This window comes from Solanum verrucosum, unplaced genomic scaffold (genome assembly GCF_900185275.1).
Source record: "Solanum verrucosum unplaced genomic scaffold, falcon-dt-bn FXZP01000229.1, whole genome shotgun sequence".
Lineage (NCBI taxonomy): Eukaryota > Viridiplantae > Streptophyta > Magnoliopsida > Solanales > Solanaceae > Solanum > Solanum verrucosum.
Window position 1 is genome coordinate 3060719 of NW_026020011.1, and position 26204 is coordinate 3086922.

Sequence of the window (26204 nt, forward strand, 5' to 3'; positions counted from 1 at the left end):
TTGAAATAATTTTTAGATATTTGTGTGATTGTAAATTATTTCATTTCAAATAAAGTGAAATTTTCAAGTTAAAATTGTTTTGATATAGTAAGATAATATCTTTTGAGACTAATTAAAAAGAAAAATGTGGCATGTAAAATAGGACGAAGAAAGTATATTATAAGGATTGATTCATATTTAAAGATGTGTCCACACTAATATTTTGATCCTTTATTCATGCTTAAATCCATATGAAACTTCTTTTCTTTTTCTTTTTTTTTTCCTTCTTGAGAATGATAAAAACACATGTTTTTCCTAATAAAAAATTACAATTTTTTTTTTTGATATTAAGAATTCTGTTAGAAAAATAATAATCATATATTGAAGAAGTAATTATGCGTTATGCTTCATCAAATGATGTGCTATTGTGGATGAGGCTATATTTTTCTTAATAAAAAAGTTCGAATTCGAATAGTAAATACAAAAAAAGTCCTTCATAAGGAGCGCTTTCTTCCCAATAAAGCCCTTTAAAATATAAATCTAAAATAATCAAGTTCCAATATAAATATTAAACACCAAATAAAAAATTATGTATTACTCGAAAAAAAAACTTCACCATGAATACAAAATTTAAAATAACAAAATGTAAATAAATAGCTTATAGCCCTCAAAATCTGACCTATGCGGTTGGCGGCTATTAATTATAAAAATTGTAGGAATAATAATTATCCACATGTTTTCCTTTAAAAAATAATCCTATTGAAATTCAATTAATATAATTATGCATATTTTTTGAATACTCCTAAGTAACACAAGTTTGTTTACCTATAAATTTAATTCTTTTTATGTTTCCTTTTGCCACCCAACTTTCCATTTCTTTGAACCAAAAAAAAAGCAAAAAACTTTCCATTTCTGAGTTTCTCCATCAAACTAAATTCTAAAAGTTAAAACCCAGTTCTCCAATTTCACTCAATTTTGTAGATTTTTAAAGAATCTTTCAGTTTTTTATCCCCAAATCTATATGGGTTTATAGAAAAGTAAATAAAAATCGAATCTTTCTCAGCTGTGTTCTCCTCCATCGCATCAGGTGAATATTACTACAATCTTTACCCTTTTGTTGTTGATAAATGTGAGAAATTTTAGTACTATTAGCTGTTTTTTGTTTGGGTATTTAGTATGTTTTTCATGAAATTTCAGAATTTTAGTTTTTGACCCTTTTAAGGTGCAGAGTTCATTCTCATTTCTTGATTATTTTGAATGTGATCTTTGCTTCATGTGGGAATGTTATTAGAGTGTAATTCAATCAGTAGTAATTGATTTAAGGCTTGGTTCCGAATAAGTTGAGATCGGCTATATTCAATTATTTGTATCTATTTCAGCGGTGCATTCAGAATTTTCACTAAGGGGTCGGAAAATTAAAATGCAGTGCTTGAGATTTGAGTTTTGAACCCCTAAACAACTAATCCAACTTCTTATCTTATGTAAGGATGTTTAAAATCGATATATATTATACATAAAAGTTTTTAAAGATATCGTATATTTATGGTGTAATTTTTTTGCCAAGGGTGAACCCCATCCTACCCTCTAGATCACCCCTGCAGGGCAGGGATGGAGCTAGAGGGGTTGGGGGTTTGGGGGGTAGGAGGGGAATTCATCCAAGCCTGCTTCGCTCGAGAATCACACTGTATATACACAGTGAATTTTTAAAAATGTATATATATAGTAGATGATGAATTCTCTTGGTAAAAATCTTGCCTTTGCCACTAATTTCGTGCTACTTAGGTCTATTCTGCTCCAAGTTGATGTGTTATTAGTAGGAGCAAATATGGTGGAAAGTTTAGTGCTAAATAAATGTAAAATCTTTAAACTATCTTCTATTTTTTGGGATAAATGTGAAACCTCAATAGGAGTACTATCTTGCTTTTGGGTGACCTCTATGTGGGGTTTAGTATATGTTTTCAAGCAATTCAGAATTTAAAGTTCGTGTCTTGATCAATTTGATGTACATGCTGTTGACACCCAATTTTGACCCAAAAACACAATACAACGTATGTAGCCATCCCAGCGTACAACAGAAATGACCATCTTCCCCTCTCCATTATCGCGTCCAGTGCGAGAAACAGTCCGCAGCAGCCCAGAATCCAGCGCACATGCATCTTCCCCTCTCCATTAATGCCCATACGCGAAGCTTCTAGAATCGATCCAGGTGTCTCAATGTCGTAATCAGGCGGCCCTCACCTTTTTTCCGTTGAGGAATTGTACGAGAATCGTACTCATTCGAGCTGGCAGTTTTCGAATTTCAAATTGGAAATTCACCCAATTCTTTCATCCGGTTTCCCCTCCAATTTCCAGCCCAAAATCTCCTCTATTTAAGCCTCTTTCTTCTTCATTGTTAGGGGTTGGGAAGAAGATAGAACGAAAGAGGGGATAGAAAAGAAACACAACTTGTATAAGAAAGAAACTTTAAATTACAGTGAGTTGCTAAGGAAATAGGCTTAGTATATATTTTCTCTTTTGTTCGTGGGTTGCTGGGGTTGGCAGAAGCTCGTTGGAGTTTTTCTGTGGTCGTTTGCTCGTTCTCGTCTCGGTTCGCTGCTCGGAAAGAGGTAATGCCTCCTCCCTCACTTACGTTACATTTCGATTCCAAGACGGATCGTTTTTTTGATGAATTTCTTTAGCTTTCTTTTGTTCTTCTTTGTTGTGAATTTGATGTTATATCTGCTCCTTTAGTTTGAGCCTTATCTGTTTAATCCCAACCTAGCCTCATTCATTCATTTTGGTTGGAGGGTTCTTTGAATACTCATCAGTGTTAATGTCTTTATCTGATTTCTGGTGTTCTGGTCCCATATATTTTCACAAATCATTTTTGGTTTCAAATTTTCTCTGGGCATTGATTTGATATGTTTCGAGTTTAGCTATTTGTGAGCGATTATTTAGATTTCATCTCCGTATGATTTTATTTTCATTTGAAGTGTGATGTGACAAGAAATCTGGTGGTCTGCTGACTTCTTTGTCTATAATAATCTCAGCATGTTGGCCTTTTCAAGTACTTTTCTGTTATCATTCGTTGATTCCTGTTTAACATCACATGTTTGTTGCTCGAAATGAGCTCTATAATGCAGTAATTGATTAATTTTGGCCATGGATCTTCCTTTCAATAGGGCTGATTCTTACTTGAATGCTTGATAGATGTTTAAATTCCAATGTTGATAGTTGGCTTAATGTTAATTGAATGCTACTATGGTTGCAATTAGACATGCTATTGTTTGTAATTCAACTTGGCTTATAGGGTTGTTGTTAGTTTATTTCTAAATACGCATCTAATTTTTATGTGTTGGTACTGTTTTAGTTCAAAATATGATTAATAATATATTTGCTAACTTAGTTGTTCTGATGCATAAGTTTTCTGTTTCTGTATGTACCTGCCAAGCCTTGGTTGTTTTCTTTTTCTTCTCCTCAAATGATCTCTGTTAATCTCGTCTTGTTGGCTAGAGCCGTCAATATGGGCTAGGTCCGTTGGGCCAGCCTGGCCTAACCCGTGATTTGATAGGGCTGGGCTACGATTTTTGGAGCCCATTTAAGAAAAGAGCTTTTTAGCCCGGCCTGAATAAGCCTGTTGATTTGTGGGGCTTGAGAAATATGGATAGGGCCGGCCCGTGGGCCAAATAAAAATTAATTAAAAAAATAAAAATAAAATAAAGTATTAAAAATAACATGAGTCTACACTCAAAATCTGTTTAAAGTTTGAAATATTACAATTTAAATACAAATTATGTTTATAAAATATGTACTACATAAAATAAAGTTCCTAAAATTTCTAGGGAATCACTACATAGGCCATAGCCTATGGAATATTATCATGGTTTTTGTGTTTTATTATAATCATTGGAAAACAATTAGGTTAATATTTCTATTTAGCTATTTATGTTTTTACTTGAAATCAAACTTAACAAATATTATATAAATAGTTTTATTTGTGTATTTGATTAACAAATAGTAACACTAGTCAATATTTATGATAATATTTTTAAATTATAATTTAATTTAAAAAATTATAAAAAATATAATTTTAAGAAAAGAGGGCTGGCCCGGCAAAGCCCGTAGCCTACACACTTGTGGGTTGGGCCGACCATTTTATGGCCCACATAAAAAATGGGCTAGCCCGGCCTGACCCGTCAAATTGCAAAGCATGTATGGGTTAGCCCGAATGGGGTGGGCCATCCCATATTGACAACTCTATTGTTGGCCTTGAGTCATAGTCTAAGTTTTGATTTCTGAATCTAGTTTGCTTGTTTTCTCGATTTGTTACAAGGAAGTTTCCATTTATTTTGCTAGTAAAATCGTGTAAGTTGAATAAGTTACTGCTGTACTTCCTTCTTTATGATTTTTTTTTTTTTTAGAAATTGATACTACGCACTTTGCGACATGCTTATTTAGTCTTTTATGCACTCATGTGTTTTTAGCTTTCTACTTGCCTTTATTCAAATGCTATATTCGCAAGAATATCCTTACTTTGGGGGTTGCCTGTTGCCTCCCGTGTGTATCAACCTTTTAGAAAACAATTATTTCTCCCTTATCATGTGTTACTGCCTCAATAAGGTACCACCATCCACCTGTTAGTGTTCATTTATTTTTTGGAGTTTATTTGTTTTGTTTCTTTTTCTTTGTTAATAACAGTTAATGCAGTAGTACTCTTACATTCCCCTTAATTAATTGTTAACCACTAAGTGTGTTTTCCAAGTAGAATCTGGTTTTCTTCTTTTAATGCTTGTAACATCAAATATGTCGGATACAAAGTGTTGCATCTTATATTTCGGAGTTAGGTTCTTCGTATTATTATCATGAGTATGGGTCGAGTTTCCTGTCAAAGCTATGCCTGTTTGCTTCAGTATCATTGACTCTTCTAAATTATACTCGAGATCCCATGATGAGCTATTAATTTGTATGTTTTGTTTTGTTTATGCATGATTTCCCATGGGTTGTAGTTGGAGTCAATCACAAAATAGTTGTAGTAGGAGTCGGCTATATGAATCATCTATAGCTGTTGTGCTTTATTTGGGCCTTCGTCCCTTCTTTTCCCATTTAACTTGTAGTGAAGTTGATGTGGATCTCTAGCTAATATTTATCTTGGAAAATCCCTGTTATTGCACTTGCTTTTGACTGATGAATGGGTTGTTCTGAGGTTTTGATCTTGGTGGGTTGTCATATTGTAGATAAACAATCTCTGTAAGGATTTCCACGGTTTCAATGAATAGCACCGATCATGCACCAGAAACACCAACACTTAAAATCAAGGCGTTCTTTGAATCAGCTCCACCACTAAAAGATGCTGCTGAAATAGAGACAAAATTGAAGGAATTTATCGACCGGAATTCATCATCAGGCAAATTTTCTTCCATTCAACTATCATAGCTTGTATTTTTTCAACTTCCTTTCCACAATCTGGATATTGACAATGCCATGTACTTTATTCTGACTTTGTCTTTATCATCATGTTCAGGGAATGGAAAAGCAAATAGGGTGGTGTGTGTGACTTCTGGCGGTACAACTGTTCCTTTGGAGAAACGATGTGTTCGTTATATTGATAACTTTAGCTCTGGTCATAGAGGATCTGCTTCCACAGAGTATATCATGAAAAACCATACTTAAATTTTCTAGTACACATTTGGTTCATGTAACGTCTTACATTCAAATTAAACTGGAATTGCAGGTACTTTTTGAAGGCTGGTTATTCTGTCATCTTTCTGTATCGTAGGTTTGTGTCAAGTGCATTGCTATGTATTATCATTATCCTGATCACGTTTCTTCCCTTCGAAAAATAGTATATGCTCTTGACTGGATTTTAAGGCCATGAAACTCTACATATGCAGGGGAACCTGCCAGCCATTTTGCAGATCACTGCCTGATGATCCATTGCTCGAGTGTTTTACTTCAACTGATGACTCAAGTATTCAAGGTCTGTTAGTTTTTGCATTTATGCCCAATACAGATGCACGAGATTTTTTTCGTTTTAACAGGGGGGCAGGAGACCTAATAAAATAGATGTGAGAATTATAAAAGGAGGAAATATAATGTGATAGAATTTGGAAAGTTACTTCTGTTTATATTAGTATTCCTAATTTCCTTTATGTCGATGTTGCCCACATCCCAGCTTGTTAGGTGTTACCTCGGGTGGTTGGCAGGGATATTTACCACTGTTGCTTGGAATATTTTGAACCTGGCTGATGTTGTTGACCATTTTATGCTTTTCAGTGGACCCATCGCATGCTGAAGTGGTGAAGAGAGCTATTGCTGAAAATCGTTCTGTAAAGATCTTAATCAATTATTCATTTTAAAAATTTCAATTACATTTGTCAGTAATTAACTTAAGAGTTTCTTATTGCAGGCAGTTAATGGCGGTTTCCTGCTGAAATTACCGTTTACAACAATTTTTGAATATTTACAGGTCATGTTCAGTGGTTTTTTTTTATTTTTTATGATAAGTAGGTTATGTTCAATAGATTGGTGCAAATCTATTTGGTGTACTTAATTCTAAAAACTTCTACTTTGAGTAACCAATATGCTCCATAACTGATATGTTGTATGAAAGCTTGTAAAAGAGAGTATTAAATGTGGTTTGTGTTAAACAGATTCTTCGGATGATAGCTGTCTCTTTAAGGAGCCTTGGTCCTAGTGCTATGTTCTATCTTGCAGCTGCAGTTTCTGATTTCTATGTACCGTGGGAGAGCATGGTAATCATTTATTCCTTCTTGGCGCTGTTTTGGTTGAATTTGCAGTTGGAAATGGTTGGATGCAGTTCAATCTTTGTTCTGTTTTTCTTCTTCGTTGTCTCTTGACTTCTTTTGTTTCAATACCAGAAATGCCAGGTATATAACAATAACAACCACGCCTCAATCCCAAGGTAGTTAGGGTCGGGTGTATGAATCCTCAATATCATAAATGCTCCATGCTTCATTATATTTCAATAATCCGTACTTACGGATTATCTAGCACTAGGATTTCTCTAATATACCTTAGTGGGTATATCTCTTATATACTAAAAGTCTTTTAGTAAGCACTAGCCTTCTCGTTGGTAGTCATCACTGCAGATTTTAAGCTTTCATTATTTTCTATCTTTTGATAGATCTGTCTGGACTCCAAGATATTCCAAATAATCTGAGATGACTTCTTTCCATGTGATTTAAGGTCTACCGGTGCGAGGTGTACATAACACATGGCCAAACCATCTCAAGCAATATTTTCTCATTTTATCCTCTATATGTGCGGCTTGCACCTTCTAACATATGTGATCATGTTTTTCTTATCTAATTTAATATTACTACACATTTATCTTAACATTCGCATCTCTTCGATACTCATCTTGTGGATATATTGAGCTTTTAGAGGGCAAGCAGAACTTTCCTTTTGCTCTGGTAGGTAGAAATGATAGATATATAACAGATAATTTTGTTCTTCTCACATCTTCTGGTATTTGCTTAATATAAGCTCCTCTTTACAGACAATGCATAAGATCCAGTCAGGATCTGGTCCTTTGGACATGCGGCTTGCTCAAGTACCGAAGATGCTTTATGTGCTTAGGAATGAGTGGGCACCTGTGGCTTTCTGCATATCTTTCAAGGTTAGCTGATCATCTCTTGAGTTTTCTTTAACGATCTTGAAGTCTGCTGTACCTGTAAAACTATGGGGACTGAACAATTAACCTGTGTCGAATATATATTGAGAGAACCGTGCATATGATGCTGTCTGGAACTAATAAGATCAAACTCATATTTTCTCCATCTTATCCACGCAGCTCCATTTTTATTTTCTCAGGTGTTCGAACTTTTTATTTGACATAAATTTGCAAATACTTGCATTCTATTTCCTACAAGTTTCAAGAGTTCAAAACTAAACTTTCCCCCACAACTATTACGTATATATATATATGAATGTGACCTGTATATCTTCATATCTCTGCTCATCACATAGTGTGAATACTGATTTCAACGTTTACTTTTTAACAGCTGGAGACAGATACAGATATCCTTTTAGGGAAGGCTGATATGGCCCTCAAAAAGTACAAGATGCATATGGTGGTAGCTAATGAACTTCAAACTCGTAAAGAGGAAGTTATAGTTGTCACAGAGCAGGAAAAAATCACAGTTCGTAGAGACACAACTCAGCGTGGGGCTGATGTCGAAGATCCATTGATTAAGCTTGTTGTGGACAGACATTCAGCATACATCGATGCATGATCTCTTGAGCACTGACCAACGATAGTTTTGCGGATTTGTAAACCTGACTTCTTTGAGGATTGTATTACATCTGTGCAACAATTATGTAACCAGCTATTTTAAAGGAGAAAAACCCTTCCACCCCACTTAACCAACTACCACAGGCTCTCTTGAAAGAAGTAAAAGAAAGAGGGTGCCTTCTAGTTGTTCCAATTGATGAGTCTTTTTTTTTTTTTTGTTGTTGTTTTCTTGTTGAAGAATAAGTTTTGTGCACGAAAAAGGCGCTGAATAAATTAGTAAGATATGTTCTTCAGTGTTGGCTCTGATTCTTGCTGTTCCCATGTAGAAGTTAGCAGCACCATATTACTCCTTTTTCTCTGGGCATGATGTATTTCTTGATGATAGCTGTTTATTAGCGTCTTTGTGGCTCTAAATCATACCGATAATGCGGTAACTGGAACCATTCTTTAACTCTAAACTTGACGTGAATCTCGTCTTGTATGAAGGTAGTGTTACGATGAGCTCACACACATCTCGACTATTTCATTAGGTACCTGATCTTCACCTAATGAACACTATACAGGATTTGATCGAACTGTCGGATCGTTGTTAAGGAGCATCGGTATTAGTAGAAAGAGATACAGCATCAATATACCCACCCACAGATAATGAGTCTACAATGGCAAATAGAAAACTAAACGTTTCAACCTTGCCAAGTTCAGTATAGTACAAAGTTAACCTATGATTGATGCTCATCTAAATAACTTAAAAAGATAACTATTTTTTCATTTGTAAAGTGATATATGGGAGATATCATATATACAGCTTTTCTTCCTGTATTGCACAACACATTGTTTTAACCTGAAGTAGCTTTCCAAGATACTGTATTCTTCACCAGGTCCATGGAGGCGAACCAATACGCGTGGCATCTTCTATAGATTCTTGTCGTCCTCCTCCGCAAGCTCCAGACCTTCAGCAGCCAGAAGCCTGCTAATGACTCTTTTCTTTTCTTCCTCTGCTTTTCGCCGCATTATATCTCTTTTCCTTAAGACAAGTGTATGCCGCTTTAACGTAATATTAAAATTCTCCACAGAAGCCTTTCTCTCTTTAGCAATGATTCGCCTTTCTTCTTCAGGATCCATCTGAAAAGGTCCATAAAATTTAGATGACGCTTGGAAAGAAGTGTGCATCATATTTATATTCTTCAGGAGTGGAATGAAGGGAACGACATAAGGAATGAGGAATGGAAAACTGCATCATATGTATGATATAATGCAGATTGAGTGACCTGCTGGGTATATGGCTAATGCTAGTTCACCAAATTGTCGAATATCTATCACTACGGTGAGAAGAGAGGAACTGAGAAGAAAGAAAGTGAAGATTGATGAACTGATTAAGACCATCCCAATGTATGTTAAAATATTTTTCTACGTGGGATATTCAGAGCCACATTATGTTAATGAGAGGTTAAAGGATATCAAAACACATCTTAATATGTGCATATCTTGAAGTGATATTCGTAAGTTAACAAGGGCAATACAGAATGCATGATTAGCAGGCTAACACACAGAGATACAAAACGTGTACTATAAGCAGTTCTATACCTTTGAATGAGCAAGGCGGCGGGCCTTCAGATTTAATTCTAGCTGCTGCTGTTCAGCCCATGCAGCAATGGCCATATCACCTCGTTGGTCAAATGCTTTTCGCTTTTTCATTAGCCACTCCACCCAAGCTTCGGATGCCTGATGAATAACAGAAAAGCATCATGTTAGTTTGAGAAAATGAAGATACTGCAGGCCCGAGAAGCTAGAGAACAAATAGCACCACATTAAGGAAACACTTCATTGACAGTAAAAAATATAAACAATCCAGCCATCTGACAAAGTAAAAGTTTGGGGGCAAATTATGGTGTCAATACTAGAACTTTGCAAAATCACTAAAATCTTAGTATTGGCAAATTCTGTCCACACTGAAAACTTATCAACCAAAATGATTCCTGTAATCCTGTCCATTGAATATGTACAACATCCACAATATGCAAAAGGAATATGTAATTTCTCATTTTCATATTCATTTCCCTTTCCACGTTTGCAAAATTTGGTAGTTTGACTTTGCACCTTAAAACAATCACTCAGGTATTTTAAAGAGGCAATATGAAGTATACTGAAAGGAGTACACTAAAGCATGTTCATTTGGCCTAGCAAAATTCACTTTCACACATCAACAAGAGGGCTATGTGTAGAACAGAGTCATTTAGATTCTAGCCCCTTTTTAGATTAATAACTGATACTACTTGGATAATAAGCAATCTTCTCTTTTTTTAATTGATGAAAAGATAATACATTAACAACTATCAACATTATTCTAAATTTTCACCTTCATGGGGTTTACTCGATTGTCTTTATCATATTTTCTCCGTTCGTCTGCATCTATAAGAAGCTCGTAAGCAGCTTGAATCTTAATGAATCGAGCTTCAGCAGTTTCTCCTTCCTCAAGTGTCCCTCTGCCATTATAAACTTAGAGGAGGAAGCAGAAGTAAGTTAGTTCCAGATAGAAGAGAACAGCCGATACAAGAGCTCTAGGAAATTGATTCTCTGACCCAACAAGTAATCACTAGGATTGACCAACAAGATGTGGCAACCATTTAAAAAATTCTTGATAAGATTTTCAACAGCCTAACTGGGAAAGAAGGCCTAATTTACTAAAATTTTGTTATTTGAGATTCATGATAGAGAAAATGGATATCCACACAACTGTAGTAGTTTGACCAAACTGGTTGAGCTAGGATTTCTTTTGGTATGATTATTAAATATTTCTTACGTGCAACTGAAATAGCTACGTGCACAGCTAAAATCTCATCTATGATATTTCCAGTTTCTACTTGCGAGAAATGGAGCACCTCAATAAATCAAATATTGATGGAAATGATCTCGTGGACCATAGAAAGTATTCCCTATCATCAATTCATGAGTTAGCTTTCTGACAAGCCTACTTTGGACTTATCAAATCCGGCTTTTGTGCTACAGGTATAGGTCATTTCACTAGTACAAAAAGACATCATATAAATCAGTTCCAAAGATAAAGAGAGATCCTATCCAAGGCTTGTTAAAAAACATAGAAAGGCATTCCACTAGTGAAGATAACTCAAGTCATAGCAAAAGCCAGAGAGCCAGGAGAAAAAGTGGAAGTGTAATATTACATGAAAGCTCTACTAATTGAAGATGAGCGTACAACTTACATATGGACACAGAACCAACTTGTCACATTTACGCATACATATACAAGCATATGTATTTACCGTATCTTTTTTCTTCTATACAAGGGCGTGAATAGAAGAGTCTTTTTCTTTACTATTCAGTGTCATGAATTCGATACCAGAGAATACCGTGCCAAACAAGTTCTTTTTTTTGTACATGCATACAAATATAGCTAAAATCAAAACTAGCATCAGATCAAAAAAGTACACAACATACTGATGCTGATTACCAAAAAGGCAAAAAAAAGGTAACCAAGAGAAAATGCATGTGTGAGGAATGCACTAAAGTGACAACTAAAAGAATAAGCACAAACCATCTGGATGGTAAAACTTCGCCAATCGTCTATATGCCACTTTTATTTGTTCTACATCAGCATCCCCTTCTAGTTCTGTAAACAGAAACATTGCATCAGTTTTTGCAAATATTGCAAAAGTACTGAAATGCACAGAGTAAGAGGGAAAGGACTCCACTGTGCTTTATAGTCCACTAGCACTAATATGAAGGAGCTCTAAAGGTAGTTTCAGTGTGTCTTATTACTAAAACCAGCAAAATCAAGTTGGTAGTGTATAGACACTTCATAAAAGTTAAATAAGTTGGAATGAGATTGTTCATATAGGCAAATGACACTTTTACACATATATCCCAAGATGAAGACGTCCTTTATGAAGCCAGATCAGATAAACACCAAACAAAAAAAAAGAATAATAGAGAAGACAAGAAATGAAAAGATTAAAAGTTGAAAACTCATACACACATAGAACTCTTGAAACTATGAAAATGCACCATGTTAATTAGAAAGATTTGCTACCGATATAGAAATTCTCTTCCAAACATGTAGTCTTTGAATATTTTTTTTCCAGCTTCCTTGTTGTTCTAATATGTTAACTTAATCTAGCAGAGCTAATAATTTTGTTTTAACGCAGTTTCGCAACTCCTAGATCCTCTATATTTTGCTAAAAGTCAAGTATTTCACACAACACAAATGTTCCTAAACATTATTCAATTCAAATGTATCTTTGATCAGAAACTATTTGTTCTTCCTTTGCATTTTCTATAAGATGTTTTTCTCATCATAGTTCCCACTTCCCAGTCAAATTGAGTTCAACTTCTATTCTTTGACAACAACGGTCCACTACGCCTCAATCCCAAACAAGTTGGGGACTGCTATATGAATCGTCCCCTACCATGATACTCCATATAAACTCATGTCAGACCACTATAATATAAAATACAAATAACTTCAAGTGTCTATTTTCATGGATTGGTAACATAGAATATATTAAACCACACTTATTCTGCAAAAAAAATAAAAATGATTTTACATTGTCACTATATATAAGTTAAATCCAAGCAAACCAAAAGCAAATCATTTAAAAGCCAACTACTGGTCCTACGTTTCGATTTGTTTGTCTTACTTTGTTTTTACAGTCCATTTAGAAAAAAACTCTTTCCTTTTACAGCAACTCCCTGTCCCGTCAAAATCAGACAAACAAATTGAAACCGAGGGAGTAGTTCAATACTCAAACATACCGAGAGTTTCATAGGGAGACTTTGAATCGTTCCAATTATAAGCAGAAGTAGTCACCATTCTCCTCTGCTGATTCAATCGATGATCCCAAGTTTCAATTCTACTCGAAGTATGATACCATGGTTGCAGCACCGGTGGTTTAGTCCATCGAGGAACTGAATTAGGGTTCCAAGTTGAAACCCTAACTGTTGATTTTCCCAATAAGTCTCTGCAACAACAAGTAATTGAAAAATACACAACTTGAGGCCTACAAATAGATCTCAAATTGCTCATAATTTTCTATTTTTGGTTGTTAATTTCACTCTTCACAGAGTATTTCAGATTTCTATGCCATTAATGGAGTAGAAAATTGGAAGAAGATTTGATGAAGTGATAGAGAAATGAATCTTATTCAATATTAAATTTTTTGTTTCCTCAAAAATTCTCTTCTAATTTTGTGGACGGTTTATTTCGTTACATTTGGAGGAAAAAGAATTAGCTAATGACTGTTGTACCCTCGACCTTTACATTTAAAAACACAATATCTATGTGATGTGTCAATTTATTTGGCTACCACATAGGCGGTACAACAACTTCGCTATTCTCCCTTTCTAAGTAGGAGTTCAACGGAACTTCAAGTAAAGTATAAAGGAACAACAAATTTCGAGTAGGATATGTAATACAGGATATGTAATACGTCCAGACGACGCGTTGCACCGGACGCTTCAACTTTCTTAGCTCCAACTTAGCAGAAGGGGCATATTCTCCCCCCTTACTCAACATAGGCTCACCGTTCATGTCTTTTTTGATCTGATTCGATAGGATTATGGATGAGGCCCTTACTTAAAAGGCTTCAGTCCTATTTGTGTTTGAGCCCCTTTGAAGACAACCAGGAACTACCAGCACAAGATTCAATATTTGAATAAGCCAATCCAATAAATTTGCTCATTTGCAAGAAATTTCTATATGATTTATAATAGTGAAAGATTAAACCCAAGCAAAATCCGCAGTAACATTTCAAGGGAATGTAACTAATGGAACATATAGGAATAATAGGTACTATTCTTTTTTTGTTGACCCTCATTTGAATTGATTGGATGCTTGAGCAGTGGATGCTATGTTATCCAAACTCCTAGCATGAATGATTATCGTTGCACTAGCCAATTCCGACATAGATTTAGAATACAACCTTCTGTCTTCTCCTCTTTTCTGTTGACGTTGGCTCACATGTGAATTAGTAAAATAAAACGAATTTGATTTTATCGCGTGAATAATATTAAAATATTATTCTCTTTACTTTGTCATCAAAGTTAAAATGCCGATGGATGCATGTCAGGTTATGATTTTCCTGCTAAATTTGTGCACTTGTTATGTCTTGTGTGACATCTCTTGGACTCCTTAAAAATGTCAATGAATGCGTATCGAATACTTCAATTTTGAAGAGTATGAGCAACATAGATTAGGAGACTTAACCTCGGCAATAATGATAAAGATATGAGGATATTTTATTACTTGTAAAATCAGATACAAATAGGAGGGAGTACTCTATTCAAACTAATAAGTGGGAGAAAACTCTCTCCATAATACATTTTTCAGTTTACACCATGTGTAAAAATCACATTTTCCAGATTTCTGAGTTTCATAGTTAAATTTCTCTACTCTCATCAAGTTCTTATTCTAGAATTATACACATCCCCCTTCCCTATGTACATAAAATTCTTGAAACTTGCCAGGATACCACCTGAATAATATGCGTTTTCCGAGTATGAAATTCTAGACAAGACTTCGTAGTTAACAGCTACATTCGAGGAAACTTAGTTATCGTCGTCTGCTTTGCTCGTAAAAGGCTAGGTAGGTTCACGAGGACGAGCAGCCCAAAGAGAACTTAGAGCACGAAGACGTTGAAGATACTCCCCAAACGAGAGTAACCCCCTGGCTGATTGGCGTGTAGTCAGGACAAGTGACAATTGTTGAAGTGTTTGCTGTCTAAGGTGATCTGCCTGTTAAGAAAATATGAGTAGCATCAAAGATTATCATTTGATAAGTAACTTTCCACGACCACATGACATGTATAAGACCACAAGATTCAGAAGTCCTTTTTACTTTCTTAAACTCTGTGTCAAGCTGAAACCAGACAAAAAAAAATTGAAACGGAGGGAGTAATAGAAAGTGTTACCTGGTTAACGAAACCCTCGAGTGCTTCTAACTTTTCCATACTAGAAACCATCTGAGAACTGTAACTTCCCATTCCAGTGGTCATAGTTAGGATGTTCTGTGCCAGAGTCTGCTGAAGTTTATCCATTCCCTGAGTGAGAGCATCCTCGGCTTGCTGACAACAGTGTCGCAGATTACAGATTTTCACGATCTGCTGATCTGACAATGGCTCAAGTTGTGGCATCACGATCTATAAAATTGACGTTACAATGAGAAATTTCACACTTATTTGATAAGTTGCAGGCAGAACTTAAGGAAATAACACAAGCAAGAGATAAAAAGAATACGAGTGGGACTAATGGACGGTGAATGTTAGAGATACAACTAGATCTCAACATCATTAGATGAGAATTTCAATCAACACAGCAAGGATAAATATGTGAAAATAGTCGCGGCAAGAGTTGAGTTTGTTGTCACAAGAAAACATGAGAGGAAATTGGGGAGCCTCTTTAAACGTAGATTGGCAATATGACGACCCCGAGACATTTATGTATATAGGCGTGATGACTACTTCAGGATATTTATGTATGAGCTACACTATGAGAACTATGATAAACGAATATTAGTAAGCTACAGAGCAGTGAAAATGCAGCAAGGACTACATACATTTATGAGTTCAGATGGCTTGAATCCTCCAATCCAGAGGAAAAAGCGTTCCACCGAAGTTCTCCACATCCCAGATATCAAGTAAAACACATCAGCTTTTGCAGCATCAGCTTTCATTCGGAAGAGATTGTAGTAGTGGTTTAAGACGGTTTCTACCAGCAACTGGAGCTCTATTTCGCTTACATGGGATTGCAATATGTTCCTCAACTCTACGTTCTTTTTTTGCTGCTCTTCAACCCAGAGACTATATTCCATTTCAAATGCAGCTATTCCTGCATATGCAGCACCAGTTAGGGACAAAATTCACGATACACACTAGCTGTTTTCAAGAAAGTCACATGACGTACGTTCAAGTAAATAGGGTCACACTCTTGTTTTACTAGCATCAATTTACCATCTTTCTAATAGACATTGTGAAGATTTTAGCTAGACAACAGCGTGTAACATTACCTAACAAAAAAGTGGAAGTAGTCTATTATTTTACGTAAAAGAGATTTTGAGCAGGTCTAGCTGAGTTAACATTAAGAGTCTAAAACAGTTGATAATTTAAACTACTCATGAACATAAAATGAAAAATGAGCTATTAAGCGACAAATCCAGTATCCGCGAACCTGGATTAATTGTTGAACTTAGCCCCATATTACCATTTGAACCTAAAATGTACAGTCCCTGCAATAAATTTATCGCGTGATGTGAGTTAATATGATACTGTATAGAAGTTAGAAACGTGAAGGAGAGAATTTCACTGACCTGCTGTCGAGCTCTCTCAAGTTCCATTTCAAGTTGTGCTAGCTTCAAATTGCTTTTTTCGAGCTGCTGAACATAAGCCTGTTGAAAAGAGTTGGAAAAGGAATCAAGATAGGAATTCTTCAAATATCTACAACACAAGAAATATTACAACTTTCACATACCTTTTTCCTCATACGGCTTTTACGTGCAGCTTCACGATTCTGTGCTAGACGCCGTTGTACCTAACTTTCAATATGAAAATATACTTAGCCTTTAACATCAGAGGTACATGTCGTTTATCTATTCGTTTTGGTTAAATCGCGAATGTTTCAATACTTTCACCTAAACCATATAAACACAGAAACGAGAGATAAATAGAGATTTAAAGGTATGTTAAGCCCACCTTGTCTGAAACACTCTTTCCTGCTTGATTATCCTCAGAGCCAGAGGGTATAAGTTGGTCACTAGAAGTATATCCCGACTACAATAACCAAAAATATCAGTTCAATAACGATAGAAACTTCGATTTTATTAGCTAGAAGATGCATGTATGGTTCTTTACCTTGTCATCTGCCCTGTCATTTGCCGGTGTGACCATACACGCACCAACACTGGGCATAATGTCACCTCTAAACGCGTCTTCCCACGTACTCATATGGTGGAACGGTTCGAATATGCCCATCCTTCTTGTGGGGGCAAATTGAGTTGATGTAGAACTCATGTTCATCGACTGAATCAAAAAGAAAGATCAAATAACTTAGACGCGAATTTTAGATTACTGCAGAGAGAGTACCAGAGTTAAAAGCTAAAAAAATCATTTGTAAGAAACCAAGAAATGACCGGACCACAAACAAACAAGTATTTTTTCGGATTATGAGAGGCACTTCTGGAGGATACAACAAATTCTAGCTATGAAATCACCGAACAAGTCGCCTTATAGTTTGATCATTGATGACATGATATAGACTGCAATTGAGTTTCTACCAACAACAACATATCCAGTGAAATCCCACAAGTGAGGTCTGGGGAGGGTAGAGTGTATCCCGACCTTACCCCTACCTCGTGGAGGTAGATAGGCTGTTTTCAAAGGACGCTTGGCTTCATAGCAGCAAATCAAAGTAGTTATGAAAAGGGAAAAAACATAGCAACTAATAACGAAAAGCAGCGCAAAACATCCAGAAAAGGAACAATAACAACAACAACAACAAAATAGTGCGATAACCTAAACACAATAAACAACAGATGATGGTAGATATCAAAAAGCAAGAAACTACAAGAATAAGTCTAGTACTACGACAAACACCACCAAGCCTAAATCAATCGAAAAGCAAGACAACGCTGCACTACCTACTAACCAAAAGAAATGAATTGTATCAAGAAATCATGGTCTATACGTCTACCCCGGGCCCTTGACCACCAATCCCCTCCGTCTAACACGAAAAATAGAATAGAGACTCCAATAAGGAAATCCATCAAACTTGATAAAGATTTAAGGAAATAAATACAACTTATCCAAGTGAAGAATCAACTGAACTTTACTAAACACTCTGTTTCAGAAATTGTTAGCTATTTCGAAATAGCTTTTTATGCTTCTTATCAAACCACAAATTAAAGGTAACCAGAGTTCATCCATATTATTTCATGTAATCACTACAAAAAACACAAAATACCCCAAAAAAAATAAAAATTAACACAAATAAATAGACTTCTAGTATATAACACACCACAACAGTTGAGTCAGAATTTTCACTAAAGGAAATTTAAAATACGAACAAGCAAACATAACATATGAATATGTCAAACTAAAGAGATTCAACATATACTATATATACATAAAAAAAAATAACTTCACATATACAGTGTAATTTTCCAGCGTAACGAGCTCAGATGAATTCTCCCCTGAACACACACATAAAAACATACAACTACAACTATTATATGACTCTGTCTCTCTTTGTGATATATAATTCAAGAATTGAACTTTTTAGGCAAAACATTAACACTAAAAAGAAAAAATACAAAAATAAACTGAAAAATTAAATTAAGGGGCTAACCTGTTCATAAGTACAAAGAAACTCTTCTGCAAATTGGAGTTTTTCAAGAAAATTAAAATTGAATTATACAAAGAAGAAGGGAAAAAAAAAGTGGCATTTAGAGGCAGAGAAAAAAAATAAACTGGCAAAAGAAAGTTTATAGTAAATTTATAAACAAAGATTAAAGTACTATGAAGGAAAAAATAAAAAAGAGACAAAGTATTAAAGAATTTGATTGCCTTTTTGAAAATGCTTGTCAATTTTTTGAAGGCTTTATAGCGTTATCAAACAATATTTTTATATTATAGACATAGGCGCACACACATGGACTTGGCATATTTATAATTATTTCTAACAAACTTTAACTAACCTACCACCCTTTACGGAATTAAGAATTTAGACGTCGTGAATTTTGAATTTAAAGAGTATATTTTAAATGTATATTAAGTTTGTATATACATAATTCTAGATGTATATCTAATTTTATATATACTTATATTTACACTTATATAATAATTATTTATATTTAGGATTCAATTTCGAAATATTGTTGAATTTTATCATATTCATGATTTCATTGTTGGATCTGTCACTAAATATGACAATTAGGGGTGGTGTGCAATTTTAAAGCTATGGAATCGAATCAATAAGTTTAATCAATCATCTATTAAATTTTAAACCTAATTAATAATAACTCAAATGGTTATTGAGTTCAGTAATATTCTAAAAACGTAAATTTTATATTCTAAATTCGCCTCTAATAACACACCATTATTTCACTGGTCCTTTCTCATGGCTCATTTGGCTTAATGTTTTCTCTTTTATTTTATATAATTTTTTAAATGAAAAAAAAAAACATTTCCCTTTGTTGACATCTTCCTACTCTTGTCCTTTAATTCTCTTTTTTTATTTATTTATATGGTATTATTTTATTATTAATTTGTTTGAAAAACATTACATATTTATATATTTGCAAACATTTAATCGAAAACTTATCATGTTCTTCATAATGAAGAGTTATTATAGTTACACATCTATTATGGTATGTGTATATATACACAAACTTCAAAAATCTCATTGTCTTTTACTTAAATTTCGTTTTGAGTTAAATTATATCACGTAAATTAAACGAGAAATAATATATATTATAGTAGGGTGAGAAAAGGGATTCTTATCTTGTAAGAAATTACTAAAAAACATTGAAGGATATATTAAAATGGGAAGATCCAAAACTTGTAGGGATATTATAAAGATCTTGATGACTTTTTTATATAACAATAATTTTTGTATTTGGGCAAAGTGCGTACTTAGCTTTCTATAGCAATAGATTTATTCTTCATTTATAGATTAAACTTTTTCTTATATACATATATTTCTTTAATTAGTTGAATATTATTAATTGTCTTATCACTTTAATTTTTTTAATTATTTGATGTCTCTGACACTCTTTTCATGTGGGTAGGCCTAATAACATGAAAAATTATATTCTGTTTAATAGATTATCAGACTAGTTAAATTGTGTTAACCATTTGATTTAAAATTATATTATTTTCAGAGATTATATTGTACTTATTCACATACCTCTTTAAAATTTGGTGTTTGATATCTATATTAGGATTTACCTAATTGTGAATATATGTGTATTATAAGGCTCATTTCTATGAACGATACTTTCAATAAAAAAGAATCATTTAATTTCCAAACGTTTCAGCTAACAAAATATTTTGATAATAGTTGTTGATTCATTGTTAGATTTAATTTGCTTTTTAGCGATAAAATTTGTCCATCGCTGAGTTTCATTTTTTAATAGTGAATATTATTATTTTTTATGTAGCACTTATTTTTATATTCATAAAATTGTACTGTAGTTGGTTATGATTTACCCACATACCTAATATTGCAAAAATCGTTTACTTATCCAGTAAAATAGTAAAGAAACCACTCGAAAGACGGCTTATATAAGGTGGTGATGAGGTGTTCCAACATATATAAAAATAATAATGGTATAACAGCCTCTGGCACCAACTAAAAAATATATATTAAAAAATTAAACTTATATGCACTTACAATTTTTTATATTTGGAGTATAATTTTATCTGTAATAATAAATAAAATAAAATAAAATAACTAGTCTCGGCTAATTATTTATGATGGAGTGGTAAGTAGTCCTTCATCTTTTAACCAAAAGTCTTATGTTTGCATCCCCTAATACGAAGTCGTCTTTGTTAGGAGGTATTTTTCATTCAATGTGTGACTCTCTGGCGCAAATTCAAATTTAGTCGGGCTCCAATGTGAATATCGAACACCATATAGAAAAAATAAAATAAACAAAGTGAACTAATAGTATAAAATCTTTTACACTTAATTAGTGTGAAGTTAATTTCAAAAAAATTGTCAAATAATTAAAAAATGGAAACTTAGGATGTGTTTGGTTTGGAGGAAAACATTATGGAAAATATTTTTGAATTTTGATTGGTCAAAATGTTTTGAAAAATATTTTCTCTAGGAAAACAAGGTCTTTAAAAATGAGAAAAATGTTTTTTTTTAGCGAAAATAGAGATTAAAACAAGTTTTATAAATGCCATTTTACATTAATTATATCCTCCCGACCCTCAGGCACACCTCACCTTCATCCTGCCGTCGTAGCCCCAATTCCCACCACCCCACACCCCTACCTCCACCACCCACATTTGGTATTTGTCTATATATAATGCTTTTAAAATAATATTCTTTTTTACTTACCAAACAAAAAAAATAAATTACTTTTTTATGTTTTTTTATTGAAAAAATAACTTTAATGGAGTAACTTTTTAGAATAATCCCACTTGTATAAATTTAATAAAGTTATATCGACCGAAGCTTGACAACGATTAGGAGACAAAAAAGAAAGGCAATTTGATGAAAAAAAGAATTAAAGTTGGACTTGACACAACGTGAAATCAACTTCAATGTCTTCCATTAAAATAATTTCTCTAAAAATCAGGTGATATTTGGTCCAATTTGATCTTTTTTACTAAACTTAGTGATGAAATAAAGAATTCCATATTCGTGAATGAAGAGAACTTTTTAAATACGGTTTGATCAACTTTCGGTATGAATTAACTTTTTAGATGAAATTAGCCTTAAAGTTTATTTAATATGATATCAGAGTTAGACTCTCGATATTGCCCCTCCAACTAGGTTGTCTACACCCTATTATAGATCAGATGACTTTTTGAGTCTTTCAAGGATGATTATAATAATTATCAATCTTGATTCAACTAATAATTTGCTCCTATCATAAATACACATAACTTTTTACTCCAATATATTCACAAACAGTTTTTTTTTGTTGGACTAGACTCAAATTAAATACCTTTCATTTGATAGTGTCCGAACGTATCGTGTGAAGGCGGTGATGAATGAAGATTCCCACATGCGTGAGGTAGGGGTGTACATAATCGGGTTTGTTCGGGTTTTTTAAATATCAAATCAAACTATTTGTGTAAATTTTTTAAATTTATAAATCAAACCAAACTAATAAAACTCGGGTTTTTTCAACCTCGGGTTGATTCGGTTTTTTCAAATACCAAATCAAACCATTGTGTCGAATTTTTAAATTTTTAAATCAAACTAAACTATTAAACCTCGAATTTTTTCAGGTTTATGGATTTTTCCGGTAAAGTATGCATACAAACATATAATTAACTTGTGCTCCAAATAGTTCTTTAGTCCAACCAAAATACAACTATCTAAGGTGTTTCTTAAGAAAATAACACAAAATATGAGATGAGTGATGACACTAAAATATGCAATAAATGCAATAAAATAATAATGAAATCATCATATAAAATAAATATTGCAAAGTCATAACAAAAATGATCATAATTTAAAAGTACTAAATTATGCTAAAATAAGTCTAATAAGTATTAGTTACATGATTAAATATTAAAGAAAAATAAAAATTAGATTATGTATTTTAAATGTCTAAACCAATGTAAAACTAAAGAACAAATATTCAACATTATTGTCATTCTTAGTATTGAATTAATTTATTTTATTAGCATAGTATTGATTTGATTTAGAATTGAGCTTTATTAGAGTTACTAATACTATGGACTATAACCATTATTGAACCATTCAAAATTCTAAGTATCAAAAAACTTTTAAAAATATGTTAAAAGATAAAAATTATGAAAACGTATAATTAATATTTAGAAATTATATCAAAGTAAATACTTTTATGTATAAAATAAATTTTAACAATTATATATATAATGTCGGATTGGTTTGGTCTTGGGTTGATTTTTTTAGTTAAAACCAAACCAACCCAAGTATAGTAAGGTTTTTTTTTTCCAATACCAAACCAAGTCAAACCAAACCGTTAATCGGATTTTTTTTCTAATTTGACTCGATTTACAATTTGATTCGATTTTGTACAAGGGTAGGAGGAGGGAGGGGGATTCGAACTTCCTCAATATGACTTGAAAAAATATCTCCAGTGAATTAAGTTTTGAAGTTGAGTTAAATCCGAGTTTCCTTTTTCAATTGGCATCAACCACATCTCATCAAATGTTTACTTTTAATCTAATCTTTGTTTAATTTATTATTGCTGCAAGGTTCCAACATGTTGAGTGCTTGTCTCCTCTATTTTTTCACAATTTGTCTGCCTTACCTATAAAATCTTTAATTAACATAAAACTCCTCTTTAATTTTTGAAAGTTAGATTTATTAAATAGTATAACTTTATTTTTCACTTTCACTTTTTATTTCTAGTGAATTTGATTTCACTCCAAATTACTTTAGACTAACAATATGTATAGACCTTTTTTTTTTTGCAATTAGATGTTTAGACTTGTTGTATGATAGTGTACTCGATATATAATATAATCTCACTTTTCTATTTTATCTTTTTTTTTGTAAATTTATTTTAACTTGATTGGGCAACAGAGTAAAAGAACTAAAAGTCCAAAACAAAAGAATCCATATTTCTAAGAAGATTTTTACTTCAAAGTGTAAAAACTTTTATAGAGTATTATTTTATAAAAATTAATTAAACTTTTTCCTATAAATAGAAAAAGTAAAGAAAAGGAGGCAAAATACAAATTACTCTCAGCTTCTTTCTATCATTTTTCCATGGACCAAACCTTTTTTCTACTCAATTTATTTGGCAGAAAATAAAGAAAACTTAGCCAACTTGGCTAGCTGTGTTTCCATAAAATGAAGTAATTCTTATTAAACCCAATGTACACCAAAAAAAATAAAATCAAAATAAACTTATAAAATAATCAAACTAGTTTACAAATATTTTTTGGTTTATATTTATATATATAAGTCGTACAAAACCAAAAGTAGCTGAATTATTCACAAAATTCGACACTTCATTATTTTTTTAAAAAAAGTACTACTTATTATTAGTTTTAACACTTCTATTCAAATACATAACTATTTTTTCGGCGTATGTGGCAATATCTTCTGGGCCTAGTGCGTGTTGACAATATTTTCAAGCTATCTGGTTGATAGTGCACATAGGCAGAAAGGGATAGAAAATTATTTATAAAATAAGTTGGGGGTAATAGGACCTTAGTATACCTTAAGTGTGTCTCTCAGATTTCGAGCATAGATTGGAGGTACTTATGCATTTTCCCTATTTATCAACTATTTCTAATCAACTAGTCCAAACGAACTCTGAAATTCCCTTTTACCTCATTTTTTATATGTCATGCTATTGCTATTTGAGAAGTTGAAAGTTCTTTTTGAGGTATAGAGAATAATAAACTTTCCCTTGCTTAGGGAAATCCCAAAAAAAGAAAGAATTATATGTTGATTTTATTGAAGCGTGTGATCATTTTATCTAAAAATTTAAGCTGAAAAAATACAATACGTCCTTTCACATATGAATTTGATTATTTTTCATGAGTCAAGTACGTGGAAGATCTTATGACGAACTAGTATTATAACCCAAAATTAGTGTATGTCAATATATGTAGCTTCTAGTTCCCTATTATTCCAAATGTCTAGCTAGTTAGAATTAAAATAGACCATAACAGATATGTACAATTGTGCATTTATTTTGTCATTTCTTGATTACAATGTGTTGTGACAATTGTGGGGGCAAGAACCGATTCTTTTCAGACCATTTTATTGGTTTTATAAATGGACAACGTTTGCTTATATATTCTTCTGATGTAGTTAGCATGCAGACAACAGGTAGGCCAGCCAGCTTAGAATTAGGGGTTTGGAGTCTGCATTAAAGCCTGATTAAATTTGAATCACATACTGCAAGCTCAATAAGAGTAGCGTTCCCAACATAATTTTCTTTATATCCAAGACTTGAACCTGAGACCTCTGGTCAAGAATAAAGTAATCCTATCGATCACCGCACCACAACTCCTCAACCCATGTTGGTTACAGTAGATATTGAATCTTCTTTGGTCTCATGGGCAGAGCTACCCTAAGGCAAGGCGTGTCAAGCGGCACCCATTCGTTGGAAAATTACATTGTATATATATAGGTTAAAATTTAATTTAGTATATATATATATATATATATATATATATATATATATATATATATAAGTGTTGATACCTCTTAGCACAAGTTGAAGATTTAATATAATGGTTAATGAACTGCAAAAATTGCTTGAGATCGTGTGTTCTATTCTAGAGAGAAATCAGTCAAAATTGAGAGTTTAGACTATATGTCCCATCTCCTTGGACTTGCTAATAGGAAAATAAAGTGTTAGTAAAAATACATTAATTCCTTTGAAAAGTATATGTTAAGAATCTTGTATAGGAAAAACCTTTAAATTTTGCAATTGCAAGTAGGCATATATAATTGCCACACCCTGATTAGTGTGACACAAATTAAATATTGGCCTATCCGTTAGGGATACCGCCCTTGTCATGGAGCATGAGAAAGATGGATGCTAATTGATTTTATTTGAGTTTGATTTTACATTTTTAAAAATTGATAATATTTGATTTGATTTTAATTTTATTTGAAAAAATTGATAAATTACATACATATTTGTTTTATGATTTTGTATAATTATATAAATAATATAATCTTACATTTTATAAACATTCTGAAATATCTTATATATATGGTTTCGTCAAAATCTATTTATAATTTAAGGGGGAGTTCGATGGGTTCAACTTGAGGGCATATTGATTCAGTTGTTGGCTCTTTTGATTTTGATTTTATTCAATCAAGACTCAACTAGAAAGAAAATTTACATTATGATGGGTAATGATGTTGGCATGTGTCTGTTTGCTAACTAATTTGTTTTTTTTTCTTTTATGATTAATAACTTTAAAGTACATTAATCAATCTAACACTAATAATTTTCAAAGATGAACCTATCAAAATCTGAAAACAATAATTGTTTGAAAAGGATAACTTTAGATTTAATTAGAATCTTATTTTACGTACACGAAGGACTTTGCAAATGTTGCAACTAGGCATTGCCACGCCAATATTGGCCCCTCCATGATTGTTTGAAAAGGATAACTTTACATTGAATAAAAGTAGCATATATCTCTCGAAACCCTTTTATAGAATTTCAATAATTTCTCCCGTTTCTCAAAAGTCCATATGAACCTAATAAGCAAGTGAATAATTTAAAATTCGAGTTATTTCATGAAATAATATTCATATATATTGAACTTATAATGATATCTTGTAA

The 26204-nt window shown here is 33.0% G+C and overlaps 3 protein-coding genes across 4 annotated transcripts in view; 1 reads left to right on the plus strand and 2 right to left on the minus strand.

Moving 5' to 3' along the window:
- Positions 1 to 819: 819 nt before the first annotated feature.
- LOC125820192 (phosphopantothenate--cysteine ligase 2-like) overlaps positions 820 to 26204 on the plus strand; it is a 429006-nt gene continuing 403621 nt past the window's right edge. Inside the window, exons 1-10 of one of the 2 annotated variants that reach the window (XM_049499620.1) lie at positions 820 to 1066; positions 5193 to 5362; positions 5480 to 5603; positions 5690 to 5734; positions 5850 to 5935; positions 6232 to 6284; positions 6365 to 6424; positions 6609 to 6710; positions 7478 to 7597; positions 7983 to 8518. In XM_049499620.1, coding sequence (XP_049355577.1) covers positions 5227 to 5362; positions 5480 to 5603; positions 5690 to 5734; positions 5850 to 5935; positions 6232 to 6284; positions 6365 to 6424; positions 6609 to 6710; positions 7478 to 7597; positions 7983 to 8213 — 957 coding nt within the window. In that variant the 5' untranslated portion in view covers positions 820 to 1066; positions 5193 to 5226 and the 3' untranslated portion in view covers positions 8214 to 8518. Of the gene's footprint in view, positions 1067 to 5192; positions 5363 to 5479; positions 5604 to 5689; positions 5735 to 5849; positions 5936 to 6231; positions 6285 to 6364; positions 6425 to 6608; positions 6711 to 7477; positions 7598 to 7982; positions 8519 to 26204 lie in introns of those variants that run through there. The other variant, XM_049499621.1, reaches the window with a different exon arrangement.
- LOC125820199 (uncharacterized) lies at positions 8882 to 13369 on the minus strand. Its single transcript, XM_049499628.1, has 5 exons — positions 12980 to 13369; positions 11763 to 11837; positions 10569 to 10708; positions 9797 to 9934; positions 8882 to 9334 (listed from the first exon to the last, which is right to left on the minus strand). The coding sequence occupies exons 1-5, from the start codon at positions 13248 to 13250 to the stop codon at positions 9125 to 9127; spliced, it is 834 nt and encodes a 277-aa protein (XP_049355585.1). The 5' UTR covers positions 13251 to 13369; the 3' UTR covers positions 8882 to 9124.
- Positions 14743 to 18654, minus strand: LOC125820182 (transcription factor TGA7). Its single transcript, XM_049499611.1, has 9 exons — positions 18560 to 18654; positions 17068 to 17235; positions 16909 to 16986; positions 16688 to 16747; positions 16527 to 16604; positions 16388 to 16445; positions 15777 to 16048; positions 15133 to 15360; positions 14743 to 14956 (listed from the first exon to the last, which is right to left on the minus strand). Exons 2-9 carry the CDS (start codon positions 17230 to 17232, stop codon positions 14804 to 14806), a joined length of 1092 nt encoding a protein of 363 aa, XP_049355568.1. The 5' UTR covers positions 17233 to 17235; positions 18560 to 18654; the 3' UTR covers positions 14743 to 14803.

What these genes read in the sequence shown, in the direction of transcription:
- LOC125820199 (XM_049499628.1), bottom strand. Translation starts at nt 13,250, where the DNA reads ATGAGCAATTTGAGATCTATTTGTAGGCCTCAAGTTGTGTATTTTTCA. An exon ending in GTCTCCCTATGAAACTCTCG is followed by an intron (nt 11,838 to 12,979) that starts GTATGTTTGAGT and finishes TTCTGTTTACAG; the next exon opens with AACTAGAAGGGGATGCTGAT. An exon ending in GCCGCCTTGCTCATTCAAAG is followed by an intron (nt 9,335 to 9,796) that starts GTATAGAACTGC and finishes GGACCTTTTCAG; the next exon opens with ATGGATCCTGAAGAAGAAAG.
- LOC125820182 (XM_049499611.1), bottom strand. Translation starts at nt 17,232, where the DNA reads ATGAACATGAGTTCTACATCAACTCAATTTGCCCCCACAAGAAGGATG. An exon ending in GAAAGAGTGTTTCAGACAAG is followed by an intron (nt 16,748 to 16,908) that starts GTGGGCTTAACA and finishes ATTGAAAGTTAG; the next exon opens with GTACAACGGCGTCTAGCACA. An exon ending in AAGTTCAACAATTAATCCAG is followed by an intron (nt 16,049 to 16,387) that starts GTTCGCGGATAC and finishes CTGCATATGCAG; the next exon opens with GAATAGCTGCATTTGAAATG.